At 37.9% G+C, this 18,774-nt stretch overlaps 2 protein-coding genes across 3 annotated transcripts in view; both read right to left on the bottom strand.

The window, feature by feature from the left end:
- cemip.L (cell migration inducing hyaluronidase 1 L homeolog) overlaps positions 1 to 18,774 on the bottom strand; it is an 82,540-nt gene that overhangs the window by 50,627 nt on the left and 13,139 nt on the right. The window lies entirely within an intron of this gene.
- LOC108711451 (cell surface hyaluronidase) overlaps positions 1 to 18,774 on the bottom strand; it is a 60,962-nt gene that overhangs the window by 4,037 nt on the left and 38,151 nt on the right. For both annotated transcript variants that reach the window (XM_018253197.2, XM_018253200.2), the window contains 8 exons: positions 18,510 to 18,687; positions 13,055 to 13,270; positions 8,592 to 8,800; positions 3,605 to 3,787; positions 2,270 to 2,492; positions 1,721 to 1,822; positions 910 to 1,070; positions 235 to 344 (listed from right to left, as the gene is read on the bottom strand). In XM_018253197.2, coding sequence (XP_018108686.1) covers positions 235 to 344; positions 910 to 1,070; positions 1,721 to 1,822; positions 2,270 to 2,492; positions 3,605 to 3,787; positions 8,592 to 8,800; positions 13,055 to 13,270; positions 18,510 to 18,687 — 1,382 coding nt within the window. The remainder of the gene's footprint in view (positions 1 to 234; positions 345 to 909; positions 1,071 to 1,720; positions 1,823 to 2,269; positions 2,493 to 3,604; positions 3,788 to 8,591; positions 8,801 to 13,054; positions 13,271 to 18,509; positions 18,688 to 18,774) is intronic.

The raw sequence follows: 18,774 nt of genomic DNA on the forward strand, positions 1-18,774 counted from the left end.
AAAAGCCAATAAAAAAATACAATTAATATGCTTATGTTCAGTTATCGTTGGCTAGAGAAACAGGAGAGAATATAAATGTATGGTACATATGAAAAAACCCACAATAAGTAAGAAATTGTAGTTCAATGTAATTTTGTTGTGAATTCATTTAAAGCACAAAAAATATTTTCAAGATTCTTTATGATTTTTCACTGTGGTATTATGAGTATCACAGTCAGGGTTTGAGCAAATTACCTTTCTTTGGAAGTGCAACTGGTTTAGCTGAGCCGATTTTAGTGAAAACAGACATTTCAGAACTCGGAGGAGTCTCCACAATGTCCCTGGAGCAAATAAGAATGACTGATCTAGAGGGTGGGAAAAGACAATATTTTCTGTGAGAACATGTTTGCAAAATGGCAAATGTAAGTAAAGTAAACCTATGAATGAACAGGCATAGTTTATTGGGTGCTCCGGTCAGCGGAAGCATAGGAAGCCATACACAGATCCCAATCAGTGATAAAGTCACTCTAATCGGGTTAGCAGGAAGAAATGTTTGTCCAAAGACATTTCTTTCACTAATCAAACAGTGGGAAGACGGTAGAGGGAAATAATACTTTAGACATTTATCACAGAGTTGATGCTATCTGCTATCGCTAACACAGTTACCAGCTGCGAGAGGTGGGAAGGACGAGGCCAGCGCTTAGAATGTCACAGCTGATATCCCTGGCAGGCTCAAAATGACAGGTTGCTGCAAGAAGATCTACAGATAAGCAGAACGCTCAATACTATTTGTCTTGTTAACGTGACTTATCAAGGAACATCACAATAGCTAGATTAATGAATGTCAGCTAAAATAAAAATACATGGACTCATGGCTGTAGTATGAAGAATGCAATTTTTACACTGTACAATATTTTTGCATTTCCTTACCTTAGTTTCATTGAGGTCTGAATGTAACTGGCAATAGCTTTAGTAGTCTTTAGATCATTGATCATTTCAAATTGCCTCTTGCTTACAACAGCTCCAGAGCAGGCATCTAACACCAAGAAGAAAAGCCCCTTTCGCTTGAACAAAAAAATGTCCTCATCAACCTGGAAGGGAAAACACACGTCAAAAAATAAAAACTAAAGTTAGCTTTCTGTTTGTTATCTGCTGCTGTTGTTTGTCTCCAATATACCCTGGGGATAGTATGGCTAGCTGCAGAGAGCTAAAAAAGCAAACATCTCAGAAACCAGGTAGCAAGATCTCTTGAGAAAATCAGAAGTACTGACCTGCAAGCTGAAATCTTTATATTGAATAAGAATTAAGCAGCTATAATCTAGTCCATGCTAAACTTGAATGCCCACGGAAGCTTGGGTCTTGTATTGTATTTGATAGGCTCCCTGCATTGGCATCAAACTATACTATTCTAAAAGGATATAGGTACCACATTCATTTGCAAACAACTATGAGCAAACTATGAAGAACTATGAACAAAGCCACCAAGTATGAACAATTCTAGTCAAATAACAAACATTCATTTTAAACAAAATCGCATGACACTTGTTTGAAAAGTCAAACAAAATCATTTTGTTATAGAACTTTGTACAGAAAAAACTTTTTGGCATATACAGACTTGTGTCTAAGCAGAGTAACCAGCCAGTGCATAAGAAGGCAGAAGGTTTACATCAAGAGGATCTAATTAACCCTATTCATAACAGTCTAGTTTGCAAAATAGGCTTATGAATTATTCTTTTATTACCTTGATAAATGCAGCTTTCAGTCCATTTACATTATCTGCCATACGGAGGGACTGGATCTGTATTTTTGTATATTTCATAGAGGGATTGCTGGTTATAGCTACCTATAAAATATTCACACAAAAAAATCACAGTAATATATTTTCAACCACTTTTAACAAAAATGCTGTAAATTGCATTTGTGGGGCATAGTAATCTTCAAGTGTAGTCTGCAAGGAGTTAGGGAGGTTCTGTACATAAAGCAAACTGTCTTAATATGGACTCTAATAAAATTAAGCATTTTATGAAAAATCAACTCATTATAAAATTATACAGCAAGAAATACTAGCTAATTGGTGGTTTCCTAGGTCAGTCAAAACTGATCTTATGTAATAACCATAGCTACATACAGTTCTTCATGCTAGCAGGCATTAAACTCATTCCTTTTCATCATCACTCTCACAAGTAAATTAATTAGCCCTTTCTTATTATAATGGTAAAACATTGTTTCCTATAATCTCCACATAACTATTCAAGTATCACAAAAAGTTATTTGCTTCTGTGCCATTTACCTGTGGAGCACCACATTCGCTGCACGGCAGGGCAAGTCTATGGGATGCAAAGAGTCGGTGAGTATGGGTATAACTGTCTCTTTTAGGAAATGGGTTCTGGATACATTCACTGGAATCCTCTGGTTCAAAGTTAGACACTATCTTAATTCGCTCACAGCCATGCTGAGAACAATAGCTGTGCCCATTGCGGACTGAGTGGGCCTGTAAGTGAATAAACAAGTACCTAAAAGAGAAATGAAAGAGGTTTATCACTGGCTAGTGAGACAAAATTTTCATTATCAAACATGCTGGCATGTGTTACTATTTTGAAGCATAATTACTAATGTAAATAAGAATAAACCATGGATGCAGTATAGGCCTTTGGATTATATTGGGAACAGCTGGAACTTGAAGAAGTCAGATAAAAAAAAACCCCAAAACAAAATCACAATTTGGACTCGTCAAAAAATTCCCATTACAATGGCCACCAAATTTGAAAGCTACAATATATGTGGAAGAGACCCAAAAACAATGATGCAGTAGCAAAAAAAGTAAAAAAAAAATGTATTAGGACATATAAAACCTGAAATGTTTCATGCCAAATGGGCACTTACTCATAGGCTAAGGTACCACCCCTGTACAGTCTTTTAAAGGGGGTTGCCCAATCAACACAAAGTACATTGCACAAAACATTATCCAATCAGGACAAAGTACATCACATGATTGGAAAAAAATGTTTCAAAAACAGCAGGAACTTCACAAGGAGCAAGCCATCATATGCTAAAAAAAACATATCAAAGAGGTGCATTTAGCAGTTCAAGGCAAATCATGTATGCATCTGAATGGAGGAGTTTGTTACTGCAGATTGTGAAATAGAATCAATGGTACAGAAAATTTCATGCAACAATCCTTATCCGGTGACTAACTGTAAAAAAAAACATTCCCCCCATAGATCCGACCCCCGAATTTTGTGCACATATATTATGTAACACAGAGACAAATGGTATAGCAATTCATCCTGAAATTTTGCCATACAGGCTGCTTCCAAGGATGGCAAAGTGCACCAGGTGTGACATTTACTCATTCTTGTGACATTCTAGGTGTATAGGTATCCCTGATAAGGTTTGCCCTCCAGGGAGCCAATTCTGGAATATAACAAGTTCCAGCAAAGTGTAGCATGCAGAACAGGAGCACTGCAAAAAACTGTACTTTTATCATTCAGGATACGTAGCTAAGTAAATAAAATGAGCTTTTTGTTTCTAATCTTGAAAATAGCAAGTAAAATATAATAATTATGACTAATGCACACAAAGCAAGTCAGCCTTCAGTTGGAGGGTCTCACATGTTGTAGCTTACCCAGTTTCTTGACTGAAGTAAAAGTGTCTTGTTTCTGACTGATTTAGAACCTGGCTGCTGGAATAAGCCAAAGAATAATGTCGCACGCTGTGTATTCTTCCACTGTGACGTTCATATACATCTGACATGACCTGGAACTGTGCACTTCTGGGATAACACAAGGCAATCTGAATCCAGTCTCCCCTGTCATAAACACAAAGTAGGTCATTATTTGCCCAACTGGTCCTTCTTTTGGAATTTCATGAATTTTTGCACTGGGGACTTCAGGGGATGCCACTTTATTTTCTCTGCTGTATTTGTCTTGATAACCAAATAATAACCACAAGAGAAAGCTTATTAAATATATGATCAGCCCTTTTTGTGCCATTCTGGAAATGAGGAAAAAGTGCTAGATAGGCTGAGATACCCGTGGGACTTGAAAGAAGCTCAGGGGAGCTTCAAAAGTTACAAGTCAGCACTCTAAAATGGTGTTATACTACTCTATCCGTGAAATATCACGTTTGTGGGCCAGAATATATTAAAAATGATGACATAATATTTTAAGCTTTTAAACATGCTGGGAGCTGTAAAAATCCACATCTGGCCACTGGGCTGGATGACCCCATAATGGAGAAATTAACTGCCTCTGACCCTGTTTGGCTACAACATTTTGCACAGGTCAGAGAAGTTTCATTTGTCTGGTAGAGCTCAAGCTGATGATGGCAGTTTGTGTTCAGGTGACAGATTAGTCTGACAGAATGCTTAACAGTCTGTACATTTCCCTGTGAGATCTGCTTAAAGCTGCTTTACTGCAGTAGTCAGAGCGCAAGAGCGCAGTAGTCAGAGCCCTAGAGCACGCCAGGTTAAGAATCCAAGTGCAGGACAGCCAAAAAAGAAAATTCCTAAATCTAAAAGACATTCCGAAACTGCAAGGGAGCCAGACCTTAAATGTTCCCCTCTTCTATGGTCAACTCTTAATTATTGTGTTTATTCCTATTAAGCAGGGATTTAGAGTGGTCAGATAAAAAAACAGTCTTTGTATAAAAGTATTTTCCCAGAAGATTACTTTTATAACAAAACTTGTTTTAGGCAGCAGTTCTAAAGCACAGCAAGAACAAGATACTTCTTTCCTCCTGAGCTTTGTCTGCTTTGCTAAGAGGGCACCCCCTGGACTCTAAACACACTGAGGTCATTTCTCAAATAATCTCGTGAAAAAGCCAGTATTATTTCAGAGAGCCCACTTGCCCTTCTTTTGTTTTTGTAACCTTGGCAGGGATAAAGTTAGAGAAGAGGGGGGCCCTGAACAATGCAAGTAGGTTGGGGCATCTGCTTCAGAGAAAAATTCAATGATATCTGAACTATATTTTGTTAAACCCACAGGAGAAGCCACATTTAATATCAGCCCCTGGGACTCCACATTATCTTCCTAGGCATTGAGGCAGCTCTTTAAAAACACTGACCCCACTACTCTACACAGAGTCACTGCTGCCCCATTGACTTGTCCTTGATTTGTCCTTTAGGTAGATCATTTATTTCTGAAGTTGCCCCATTGTTTGTGCTCTGCCTGATCAATCAGTCATTACACTATGAGAAGTCTCTTTATTTTATTGAGGTATTGTTAAAAATGAATAAGTTTATTCATAGAGTGTCAATATCTCACACAAATAACAGTAAAACTGTCATCACAATATAATAGAAGCTGTATTCTGATCTGAAACATTGGCAGTTAATTCATAAACCATTCATAGATAGTTTCCTAATATGCCAGTCTTCCTCTATCTTAGACAAATCACCTAGACAAACATATAAATGTATTGCATGTGAGAACACAAGGCTGTTAATCATTATAATCCTTTATTCTCATATAGTGATACAAAATTATAGAGAGTTGGTCTCCCACCTGTCTTGCAATCTAACCTGATGTACCTGTAGCCTTGCCCAAGGTAAAGGGGACTGAACACAATACACAGATGAAACCAGTGATCTGTCTTGTTGTTTCAGATTTATTTTATACTGTATTTTATTCACACAAACACACAAGCATGCAAAATATTGGTACAGACACTCAAGTATATGATACGCAGCAAACCCATAAGGAACCTATCAAGTTGGAAAACACCAATATAATTTTACAGAAAAACTATAAAGACTGTATTTGTACTGCAGTAAGAAAAAACACAGTAGAAGCAGCTTTTTGCCAAGTAATGAGGTTTCTGAACAAAAATAAACAGCAAGAGTGATATTAACAAAGCTCTTGTAGACAAAACACAAATCCCTTCTGAGAATAATGCCAGCAGGCTCGTGCAAGTTAAGCCAACTTTGCACACTGTATGGCATATCCAAACACTGCTCAACAGCATTTGTCTGCACCAATACCTCCATCTAAAGCAATGACACCTTATCCAAGTAGATTCTCAGTGCATCCATGTTAATAGCTATTTGTTTTGGAAAAGTTCTGGCAGCGGTAGCCTTTGCTTATGAGCTGTTCTGGATCATAGAGTTCTGGCAGTTATCAAGAATGAGTCGATGACTGCTTTGGCTGAAGACTTCTGAATGCATGGAGTTAATTGTGAAAGTTAGACAGGGACATCTTGTATATAAATACCGCTAGTCACATGCCACCAGTGGCGGCTACAGACTGTCAGGCGAACCGACAAGCAAGTGTTCTGCACGTGGCTATAAAAATAAAACTCTTTCCAATAATTCATATATAAAAATGTACTGTAAGTATGGAAGCACCTGAACTGACTAACGGTATTCAGCACCATATAAGGTTCCAGATACTTGGCCCAAATCAAAGTACATATTAAGAAAAAGTTAATGGGAAACTGTCTGATTTCACTAGCAGCATGACAGTGAGCCATATTTGCAGTCGTCTTATCCTGTCTAAATGTGTGTCTGATGTGATTTTGATCTGCTCTTCAGTGTTTGTGAACCGTGGACCTAACAACACTAAGTGGGTTATTTATTAGTCCATATTCCAAAAACTCGAAAAGTGTACGTTTTTTTTTTTACTATAAAATGTGAATTTTTAGTGAAAAAAAACAAACAAATTTTTCATGATTTTTTATACCCCAAGGATCGAAAAGTCTGAGCCCAAAAATCCAGAATCTCAGAACTGCCGAGGTTATATATCAGTCAATGGGAGAAGTCTCAAAGATATCCTAATCTGCACTGGGTTTCAGGCGGCAAATCCAAAAAACATGTACAATTTGGATTTTCATTCGATTTTCACGAGATTCATATTGCTATGGCACTCGACAACAAGCATGTAGGGGTATATTTTTCCTTTTGATCACAACACCAGAAAAAAAGTATGTTGCTCCACAGGCCTAAACAAAGGGGGTTATTTACTAAACTCTGAATGCACAAATCCCGAAAAAATTTAAATTTTCACCGTGTATCTTGACAGCGCTATATAAATAAATGATGATGATAATGATAATTTATTAAACCCCAAGGATGGAAAAGTCATAATCAGAAAATCCGGCATCTCAGACCTGTCGAGTTTGCAAATAAGTCAATGGGAGAAATCCCAATGATTTTTTAATGTGCGCTGGGTTTCGTGCAATACCCCAAAGTTTTCAGGTGAAAAATGCAGAAAAATCATGAAAATCTGATTTTTTTTTTCGCGCAAAGCAAATTTTCCAGAAAATTTTATAATAAATAAGCATAAAAATTTTGGAAAATGTAATAATAAATAAGCGTAAAAAACTCGAGTAGATTTGATCGGAGTTTGTAGCAGAAAATGTTGAGCTAAAATCAGACTACGATAAATAACCCCCAAAATGTAAGCAAAAAGATTATTCTTGTACAGAACATTGTCAATAATGGTTATAAACTGTGCTATTCCACCATAGTCTCTAGATGTCTCAAACAAAGCAAACATAGCATCTCTAAGCTATCACTAACCTGAATGTATGGATCTGTAGTGTGGGAGGAAACCCATGGAGGAATGGAGAGAACAAAATAACTAATTGTACGGAGAGTCCATGTCAAAAGCAAACTGAGGAATCTCAGTGCTGCAAGGTAGAATTACAAACCCTTCTAACAAACAGAGAAAACATTTCACTGTTTCACTAGATTGAACCTGAGATAATAACATTTATGGTTTAGCAATACCTCCCAACATTTTGGAAGTAAAAAGAGGGACAAAAAATGTTTTCGCACGTAGTGCAGCAAATTTCTTTGACCACACCCCTTTCTGTGGCCACATCCCCTAATTACCATGCTCATTTGACAAAATTTAGCAGGTTATGAAAGTGTGAAAATATTTCTCCTTACATTTTTTTTTGTTTCTCAAAATTGTTACAAAGTTTCTTATTTGCACCTGTTAGCTGTTCTGTGCTCTCTGCCAAAAGCCAATTAAGTTGGAAACTTTGTTTCTTTTTCTGACTGTTAAGTGCAAAGAAAATAGGGACTTTCCAGTACAAATGAGGGACTGCAGGTTGAGCTGTCAAAAGAGGGACTGTCCCTCCGAAAAAGGGACAGTTGGGAGGTATGGTTTAGCCAGTTGTCACTATTGCTTAAGTTATCTGCTTCTGACCTGACACTGAAACAAGCAATTGCAAAATACCCACTACAAATGTAATTAACTTAAAAGGGGTTCTTAAAAAGCCATAAAAAGTAAGCTTTATAAAACAGCACAGGGACAGCACATTTGATTTGTCTAGACAGTTGCCTTATCATTATATAAATCTAAGCATTTACATTTGTGTATTGTGTGACACAACATGTTTCTAAAGACAGCTGGTAAGGGACCTTCTCCTGGCAAATAATAGCCTTTAACAAAATGAGAAGGTGTTTGTTTCCCAGTTGGGTCTGTCTGTGTATGTTACAACAAAATTGGCAGCAGACATTCTATATCTTGTTTCTTGTTTAAGCACGGGATCCAGCCTGTTCTAACCAACTGACACATCAGACAGAGCCATGCACTTTTACATTCTTTACAAACTGCACATTTCCTCATGCTTTTAACTAACAAGAACAGGTACAGGTATGTTCTTACCTGTTAAAGTTGATCGGGTGTAGGATGACCTCTCTAGGAGACTGACCTTCCCATCTGATAATATAGGATTGCTGCAGCATGACCACTGGTTGGTACTGTTGATATGGTGCACCCCGATTAACGCCAGAAAGTTTTAAAGGAACAGAGGGATACGTCGCTCTCGAGACCAAAATGTTCAGATTCTCAGGGCGTCTTGTCTGGATGTAAAGCTACAAATAAATGTTTTTGTTTAGAGCTTCTAATTCAAAACTAGGATATATCATTCATCAATCATCAGTCGTCTCTAAAGACCTTACTGTGTAGCAGTTCAGCCACAGCTGGAGTGCTGCGCCCTGGTCATCCCTGCCCTAGAGGAAGAACAATAGACAGTACCCTACATAGTCCCAAATAAACATACACCATAGCACTGCAGTCCAGCTGTTTCCATATAGCAATCCAGTTATTTACTACACTGCATGTTTGGATGCCATATTATAATAAATTCATGATGTCATTCAAAGAGGTCAGAGGAGCTTTAGAACAGACTGCCATAAAAACATCCTGAAGGGCTACATCGGGCTTGTGGACCTCAAGGTGGACAACCCTACACTAGAATAAAGACATGGAACTCTTTTGCTCTAGCTTAGTGTCATTGTGTGGTCATGGGATTCCTCTGTGACTTCTAATATCCTTATATGAATATCCTTTAAATTATACCCTTAGAATTGGTGTGTAGTAATCTCGTTAGTTATATTGTAACTGATGTAATTTGTGCCATATGACTCATTAAAACTATTATAAAAATAGTACCCCCTGTATTGTAAAATATGAGAATATTAAGAGTCACCCTGGAGTTCCATGACCTGTATAAAAACATTTGGCCTTCAGCCTTTTGCCTTCATATGGCCATGAAATTCCTTATACAACATATTATTATACTGCACAATAGGTAGTATGAAATTCACTATATAACTGAAAGATGTGCTTTCTAAGATTATGTATGGTTATCAATGGTGAATTGTGGGCAGTATGGGAGCTCTGGTATATCTATACAAGAAAAAATAAAGCATGCATATTCTTTATGCTCAATATAAGGAAAATGAATTAGATAAATACCACTTATAAGTGGGATATCGCTTTAAGGGTTTGCAGGAGGAGAAATGTCTTGCCCTAGATAAACCAGTATATAGAGAACTAGTACTAAGCACACTAAATGTGTGGGGTGTTCAGAACATGTGGTGTCAATAAACATTACCCTTGAACACCCCACACATTTAGTTACATAGTAACTATGTAACTATGTAACTAAATGTGTGGGGTGTTCAGAACATGTGGTGTCAATAAACATTACCCTTTAATAACTTATTTTACAGTAACGTTTAGGGTCTGTACAGGTCTGTACAGCCACAGAGCCTGTTCCAAGTTAAATAATAAAACACACTAAAATAACTTTGAAAAACTCCTTTTACTTTGCTTCTAAACCTGCAGAAAATGCATGGGAATGAGAAAGTAGAAGCTACAGAATGCAAGGAAACAAGCAAAGTATACATTCAATTTTTTTAATGGGGAATTACCTCCACATCGCTCTATTTACTAAGCACGGAAATTGGAAAGCGGGCTGATAAAAGTTTTAATTGCAAAAATGAATTTGCCCAATTTACTAATGGAAATTTTCAAACAAAACCGTGCATATTAAACTAAAAATTACTAATTGGTTAGGAACATTAGCCAAAGGAAAATCCGAACTCCTACAATGTACTGACAGGCTAGAGGGATGGATACAGTTCAGCAAAAGAAATGCACGTGCCATAATAAATTAAATAAATCTTCCATTATACAGGAACAAATATGGCTGATCTCATTTTTATGTAGAGGAACTGGCCTGGACATAAGAGGTTTAAAGCAGTGGATTAGAGGACCAGTTAGAAGGTAAAACGGGGGTTCATCCAGATTTGCTGCCACGAATACTCCTGTATGTGCATCTTATTATTAGTACAATCTGAAAACTGCAGCCTTGAATAAAAAATGGTAAGAGAGCACCACAGTCTTATACTTATGAGAAACACAGTTGGGGTCATTTACCATGACCCTGGACAGAACTGCAAAATTGCTTATCCAAGAAGCACTGGTGCTGGGGTTTTGCTGTGTTCTGTACCAGATTAAAAATCCGGCAAAGTGCAGAGTGCAGGCACTCAAAAGGCAACTCTGTCCTTACTATTCAGCATAGGACCTGTGCTGGCTGATGCTATAGACATGGCAGAGTGCAAAAAACATGGGGCTTACACCTTTCACAAAGGATTTGACCGAATCCTGAACTGAATCTGGACACTAATGTGCATATGCAAATTAAGTTATGGAATGGGGGGGCGGCGAAGATTTGGCCAAATCCTGCTGGAATCCTAAGCAGCCAGGTCCACTCTGGAACTGTTCCTTTATATGGCCATGCTTATGACTTTTAGTAACTAATATCCTTCTAATTTACAGCAGGGATTACATGACCTCATATTAAATAAGACTATTTGGAAATATACATGTCAGGAATGTTAAACAGAAGCAAATTACTGTGGGTGTAATGCAAGGTACGCTATAGCTACAGGCTAAACATTGAGACAAAGGCACACACTAAATATAATACATCAAGACAGGGTGGGGGGGGGGAGTAAATAAGTTATATCCACCCTACACAGGAATGCAACCTGTTATTGTCGTCAGAGCAACTGAGTAAACTGATTTTGAAAAATAAAGGGCAGGTATTTAATATTCCACGTCAGTATTCTGTGCATTGCTCAGTCACAACTAAATGTATAGGCTTCCCCAAAGTCCCTTTTGTTTTATTTCAATGTATCTGACATGTAGGGGTTACTCAAGAAACTGCAATCTGCAGCCCCTCGCCTAGTTCTTGATCTACAACTCCAAGCACCCCTAGAAAATGATGCAGTAAGTTGCAATTGAACAACAGTTGGTGTAGAGCAGGGGTCCCCAACCTTTTTTACCAGTGAGTCACATTAAAAAATAAAAAGAGTCGGGGAACAACACAGACATGCAAAAACTTCCTGGGGTGCCAAAAAAGGGCTGTGATTGGCTATTTGGTAGCCCCTATGTGGACTGGCAGCCAACAGGAGACTCTCTTTGGCAGTTTTTATGCAACTAAAATTTTCCTCCAAGCCTGGAATTCAAAAATAAGCACCTACTTTGGGGCTACTGGGAGCAACATCCTAAGGGTTGGTGAGCAACATGTTGCTCGTGAGCTACTGGTTGGGGATCACTGGTGTAGAGGCTGCACACCATTGAACATATATTTAAATGGCCAGAGATAATTGCTGATTGCTGCTACAGCAAATTGAGGCACTGTATTACAATCAGTGTTGATGTGGGTGAATGCTGTGTTTATATTCTACAAAATACAGCAATATGAGGGTAGCTGCGTTTTTCTTCTATAAAATATTTAATTAAAGATTAAGAGACTCTCGACTTCATATGATACACAATATAGAACACAGTGACACAGAGATGTAAATTACCCTTAAAAGTAAATGTTAGCAATAACATTCCCTTGTCTCAGTTTTCCTTGATGATATTAGCTTGTTCCGGAAGGGCTGATATGACCACAGTTTTGGTATGTCTCCACTATTAGATTTCCAGACACAATGCAGTCCTGCTTTCAGGTTTGTTATGGAAATAAATGTGCTTCTGGATTCTGGGAAATTAATCAGGGATGATGTAGAACTAAAACCTGTTTTTCTTTACACTATAAGTGACTTATAAACATTTTTCTTTGCTGTCAATGCAGATTGGAAGAATGATATATTATCAACTCAGTATTAATAAATCAAACTATCATGTCAGATGATAAACCAGCCCAGGGGAATTCCACTCTCACTCTTGGTTCAACAATGCTGTAGTGCAGCCTCCATGTAATATTTATATGCATTATTATCACGTTGAATCATGTAGTCTAAGGCCACGAGTTGTATACAGCTTTTTACTTGAGTTATTTTGGGACAACCTAACTTTAACGCCTGAGGTGCAGGGAGGATACCTACAGTCACAAGAGACCACCAGGGACTGACACTGATAGAAAGCATCTCTCTTTAATAACATATGCAAAACCATATTTATTTTGTAGGTACATGAATGTCTGTGCCTAGGGAGGCAGCTATTATTATTATTATTAACATGTATTTTAGAGCACCAACATATTGCGCAGCTATAAGGCCTTTCAAACAACCCCCCCAAAATTTTCAGTACAAGAAATCCCCCCCCCTCGAGCCTGCTGCTGGACACTTTCAGCAAGCATACAAGGGTAACTAAACTCTTGCATAACCAAACACAGTAGTTCAAGCATGCAGTTTAATGACAGCTAGGAGCATGTGTTATCTACATACTGTACACATACAGGATCATTTACAACTGTACAGAGCAGTTTTGGTAGCACAACTTTTGCATTAAAAAATGCTATTCTTTAAAGCCATTCCTTGGCTTACCTGGGCATATCTGCCTGAACAAATCACTCCATTCCATCGTGGCACAGTGAGGCATCCAGGGTGACGGATCAGATAATTATCTGCCCTTCCTACAAAGGTATCAGGATATCCAGTAACTGAACCATCCAAGTCATGGAAGATCGAGACTTTATCACCATCAAAGTTATTTGAGCCAAACCATTGTCCAGAATGACCAAAAAATACCTTCAGCCCAACCTGGAGGCAAAATTCAAACATTGAAATGAGACGCAGCAGTGATATCTGAGACACACAGCTATTTGGCATATAACTGCAACAACATTTAATATCACTTTACAGTGGTTAATTAGTGGGATAGAAAAACATTTCATCAGTTTACAAGATGAGAGAGTTGTATCTGCTGCAGAATAATGGCACCAATTAGCAGAGACTGTATAGATGTTACTCAAGATTGATGTCTTTCATGGGGCCACACCCTGCGAGGTACCGGTGCAAGTGAAAGTATTTGAATTTGCGCCTGAATTACTATAGTAGAACCCCCATTTTACGTTTTTTAAGGTGTAAAATCCAGGAGAATGTAAAATCAGGGAAATGTATTATGCATAATATATATGTAGGAGGGACCACAAAACAACTATGTAAATTGAGGGAAAACTTAAAATCAAGGGATATAAACTGGAGCTTTCACTGTATTACTGTGATATTTCCACTATTTTTATATTTATAAATATTTTAGACAGACAGGACAACTTAAATAACATTTGAATGTATCATTACAACTTACATACAGTAACAAGAACTAGATCTTGAGCATCTGTGAGTGTTTATGACATACCCATAAAGTGGATCACCTTACCAGAGGCCACCCCTTTAGACTAGAAGAAAAGAACTTTCATTTGAAGCAACGTAGGGGGTTCTTCAAAGTCTGGACAGTGAGGTTGTGGAATGCACTGCCGGGTGATGTTGTGATGCTGATTCAGTTAATGCCTTTAAGAATGGCTTGGATGATTTTTTGGACAGACAGAATATCAAAGGCTATTGTGATACTAAGCTCTATAGTTAGTATAGGTATGGGTATATAGAATTTAATTAAAAGTAGAGAGGGGTGTGTGTATGGATGCTGGGTTTTCATTTGGAGGGGTTGAACTTGATGGACTTTGTCTTTTTTCAACCCAATTTAACTATGTAACTATAGGAGGGGGAAATGAGACAACTTGTTGGCAATAATGTTTGCTTGGCTTTACTTATTTACTTAGTAGATGATGTTGAAAAAAAGACCTATGTCCATCAAGTTTAACCTTTTGCCTGACCTTGTAGGCTGTATTTCCCTTGCAGTTCCTATGCACAAAGTTATATATTAAGAAGTGCCCAGGCAGTAAGTGAAATTCCATTCAAACGAATGGTGTTTTTAAAAGTTTGCAACTTACCCTTATCCCCCTTGATACATTACCTGGATTGTGCTTATAAACTAATATAATAATACACTTGATAATTGCCAGATGCTAAGGCAGTTAGAAGCTTGAAATACCAAGGCTTCATATGCACTGGGCTTGATTAAATTACCTTATGTGTTAGTCTCTGGGATATTATTATAAACAGAAACTGTGAGTATAACTGACACAGAGGAAGCAGACACATTAGATGTATATGTAGGTGATAAATCAGATAAGATAAGTGACAAAGCTGTTAATTACATTGGAAGCCAGTTACAAATTTGATTCTGGTGCCTGGTTATTGGGAAACCACATGTACTAGCATAAAGGTGTATAAACATTTCATTTACCTCGTATAAAGTAAACATGATTATGCTATTATGCTAAGATAAATGAGTGTGGTTACTGAACTAGATGTATGCTTGCGTGGGGGGTTGCAGCCTTGGGGTCATGACAAAAAGGATGTTGACAAACTGAACTGTGGCAGAAGAAGCCACAAATATGAATCCCCTCCCTACAAGAACAAAATAAATCCATAAAGAGTCTGGCATTTCCTCTGAGGGGCTACACGCATGTTTATGTATTACCTTAATTCTTGAGCAATCGAAGTGGAACAAGCAGAGATAAACAAAAGCAAATCGGTCAAATACACATGAAATGGCAGAGTTTTACTAAAAACATGACACTGCTGTGAGGAGCAAAGCTAAAATACTGATAATGAAGCCAAAATCAAATATGTTGATAATAATAATTATACTGATAGCTGCCCTAAAGTCGAGCCGGCAAAATTTCCTACACATCATTGCAGACTTGTGGCTCCTATTGCACAATCTATTCAACGGCTCCAGGCTCCTACTAAATCACCCTGTTTTTTACATGTCCAGAGCTGAGAAAATAATTAGTAAATATAAGAAAGGAAAGCAAACAGTCACTATATATGGAATTGTACATGCTGTTCAATGTGATGAGAGCAATCTGACCGGTTTCCTGCTGTTACACAATACACATGATCAACAAGCTATAGATACCCCACCGTCACCCTTTACCACAATCTAGACACAATATTATTTTACTATACATGGTGCTCTGTTTATGTGCTACTGAAAAATCTCATACTGCCAGTGGGCATCATTGTCTAAATTAGGCACATTCAGGCCAGCCATCTAGGTGTGGTACAACTACAAATGGGCTAGACTGCAGTTGGAATTGCATGGGAGCTACCATGCCGCTTAGGTTGGCTAAAGCTAATTTGTACATTGTACAGGCATTCTTAAAGGGATATTGTCATGGGAAAAAATAATCATAAAAAAATAAAATAAAAAATGCATCAGTTAATAGTGCGCTCCAGCAGACTTCTGCACTGATATCCGTTTCTCAAAAGAGCAAACAGATTTTTTTATATTTAATTTTGAAATCTGACATGAGGCTAGACATATTGTCAGTTTTCCAGCTGCCCCCAGTCATGTGAGTTGTGCTCTGATAAACGCCAGTCACTCTTTACTGCTGTACTGCAAGTTGGAGTGATATCACCCCCTCCCTTTCCTCCCCCAGCAGCCTAACAACAGAACAACGGGAAGGAAATGAGACAGCAGCTCTCTACCACAAGATAACAGCTGCCTGGTAGATCTAAGAACAGCAGTCAATAGTAAAATCCAGGTCCCACTGTGACACATTTAATTACATTAATGAGGAGAAACAACAGCCTGCCAGAAAGCAGTTTCATCCCGAAAGTGCTGGATCTTTTTGAAAGCACATGACCAGGCAAAATGACCTTTGATGGCTGCCAACACATCAATATTACAACTAAAAAAACTTGCTGATGAATTATTTGCAGTGTAAAAAGTGTAATTTAGAAATAAAAACTACATCATAAAAATCATGACAGAGTCCTGCAGGTTGGGATTTAGAACCTTAGGTCCCCTTGCTGTTTAGGGTGGGTCTCAGTGGCCTCCTTCAATGAAGTCACGTTTCCTGCAACAGTAGTTCAAACAACTAGTTCTAAGCCAATTTTCCAGTCGCAAATGCAGATTTCACACTTTGATTCCCCTGGCAGACACTGCTGTAGAAGCAGCACTACCTATTTAGAACCACTAGTTAGTTTTATGGAAAGAAATTTGCAGATCTTAGCCATTATAGGCATACATGGAAACGATGCAGATAAGGAATGCTTTATAATAACATTATATATTCTACTTAGAGAAACATAAGAGAACGGTAATCCCTATTAATAATAAAAGTACAGATTCCCTGTAAGTGAAGTTCAACAATCGGTCACGCACTTACAGTTGAGTCACAATCAACGTCTCAGTTATCACCCAAGTAGATAATATTGTTACCTTCATTAAACAAAACAAAGTCTTGACATTTATTTTTGACTTCTGTTACCACTATGGTATTTCAGTAAAAGCCAAAGCAAACAGAAAGTTCAACACAAAGTACAGTGTTAACATGTTTTGTCCTGATTTTTGGCACACAATGTAAAATATTATGTATTTTCTATATGTAATTATTTTCTGCATGAAATACCTCTGCAGCCACTGAGTGACAGATTTCTGTGCAGGCAGTGTGGGGAGAGGGGGAGCCTAAAAATCGCTAATCCGTTTGTTAACAATGAGATTCAGGCCATTTTATTAAGGTAGCCAATATGGTGTCTTCAATAAAAAATGTAGCAAGACACTCTGATCTGATCTGTCTGAATCTTTACGTACATTTGTCCTTACACTAAAGGGCTTAAACTATAACAGGTAATCAAAAGGTGCAGCCTAGTACCGAAAATATCTCTTTACCTTGTTATGGATACTGGTTTATTTATCAAATCAGCTGGAAACCACTACAGTGAAGGATAGGCCATGGGTGTCACTTTAGCACTACAGCTTGCATTATCGTTTTGCAACTAAGCATCCAGAAAGATGGTTAGAACTGTAGCACTACAGCAGCGTAATGGTAACTCGCTGCATTCCTCTTTACTAGGGTAATGCCCTAAGCCAGTGCTTTCAGAACAGAAGTCTTTGGCAGTTTGGGGTCATTAAAACACTGAAGAGCCAGATCCAACCCAAGTGCCCCCAGCTGGAGAACTTTTTCCTAGACTAATGGGTACACAAGTCTATGCTCATTTCAACATCTGTTATAACTACATCTTTAACGGTTCCCTCTGGAGTTGTTCCTTATCAGCTAGACCATGGATGTTTCCTTTCCCTCTTCTGATGAGCATATTCAGCAAATAACTCTTAATCTAATCAGCATAGTGGCGTCCCTGTCAAAATACCCACTCTCATTGGCAGGAAAGATTGTATTAATAAATATGTTCTCTCTGTCAAGTAACTTTATATTTTCCACAATAGTAAAAGTAGTTGAATAAAACTGAAAAGCTGGTGGGAGACATATTTTGACGATACTGGACTACAATAAAAAAAAAAAAGCAGATACCTTTTGATGTTCCTCCCATTTTCCACCTCTGTTTACATGCAAGCCAAATATGATAGGAGGAGGGTTTGCACAACCAGATAACCCAGCAGAGTAAACAGTCTCGGTCAATAACTAATTCAGTAATAGTACAAAAGACTCCCCATGCAGTAGAAGGTGATGTCAGTTGTCAACTCACTGATCTCATTGTGACAAGTTTGGAAGGAACAAATAACTGGCAGTTTCCTGCATGAGTCCCAAAAGTTGCATGATAGCTATAAACTGCAAAAATAGGATCCCATTTCCTTCTTTCAATCACTTATGCTGCTTTACTATCCCTTTTATAAAAAAAAAAAACCTTTTAAAAAATGTGGTGTCAAACACGTGGTCTGCCAACCTTTATCAAAGCTAACTTCATTGGCTGGAATAGACTTATTACCTCTCTGTTCTTGCATTCTGAAAACTGAATTCTATTTGGCAATGCAGATGCTTGGTGTTTGCTACACAATGGGAATGGAATAACTGGCCAAGACGTTGTTTATAAAGTGGAAATAATAAGCATGTTAACCAGAACCAATCCTTTTGCTCTTTCAGTGTTTTGTTTATATACAGTGGTAATCCTCTAAATTAATTTCACTCACATTCCTCTCCATCCTGACCAGGGACACATTGTTCTGTGGAGTTATCTGCCAAGAATTTTTCAAGGAGAACCCAATAGCGCTCACAGGTCTGTCCAGAGTAGAGAGAAATTTCTTGAAAGTGCACTTCAGGAGCCTGACAGGTCCATCATATATTTGGAAACCACGAACTGGGAATGTCCTGTAAGTAAATATTTATCCCTTAAGTTACATGGCAGAACAAAATATTGAAAGAACCTAAGACATTAGGTCAGTTATAGATTGCCTT

This window comes from Xenopus laevis, chromosome 3L (assembly GCF_017654675.1).
Source record: "Xenopus laevis strain J_2021 chromosome 3L, Xenopus_laevis_v10.1, whole genome shotgun sequence".
NCBI classification, from domain to species: domain Eukaryota; kingdom Metazoa; phylum Chordata; class Amphibia; order Anura; family Pipidae; genus Xenopus; species Xenopus laevis.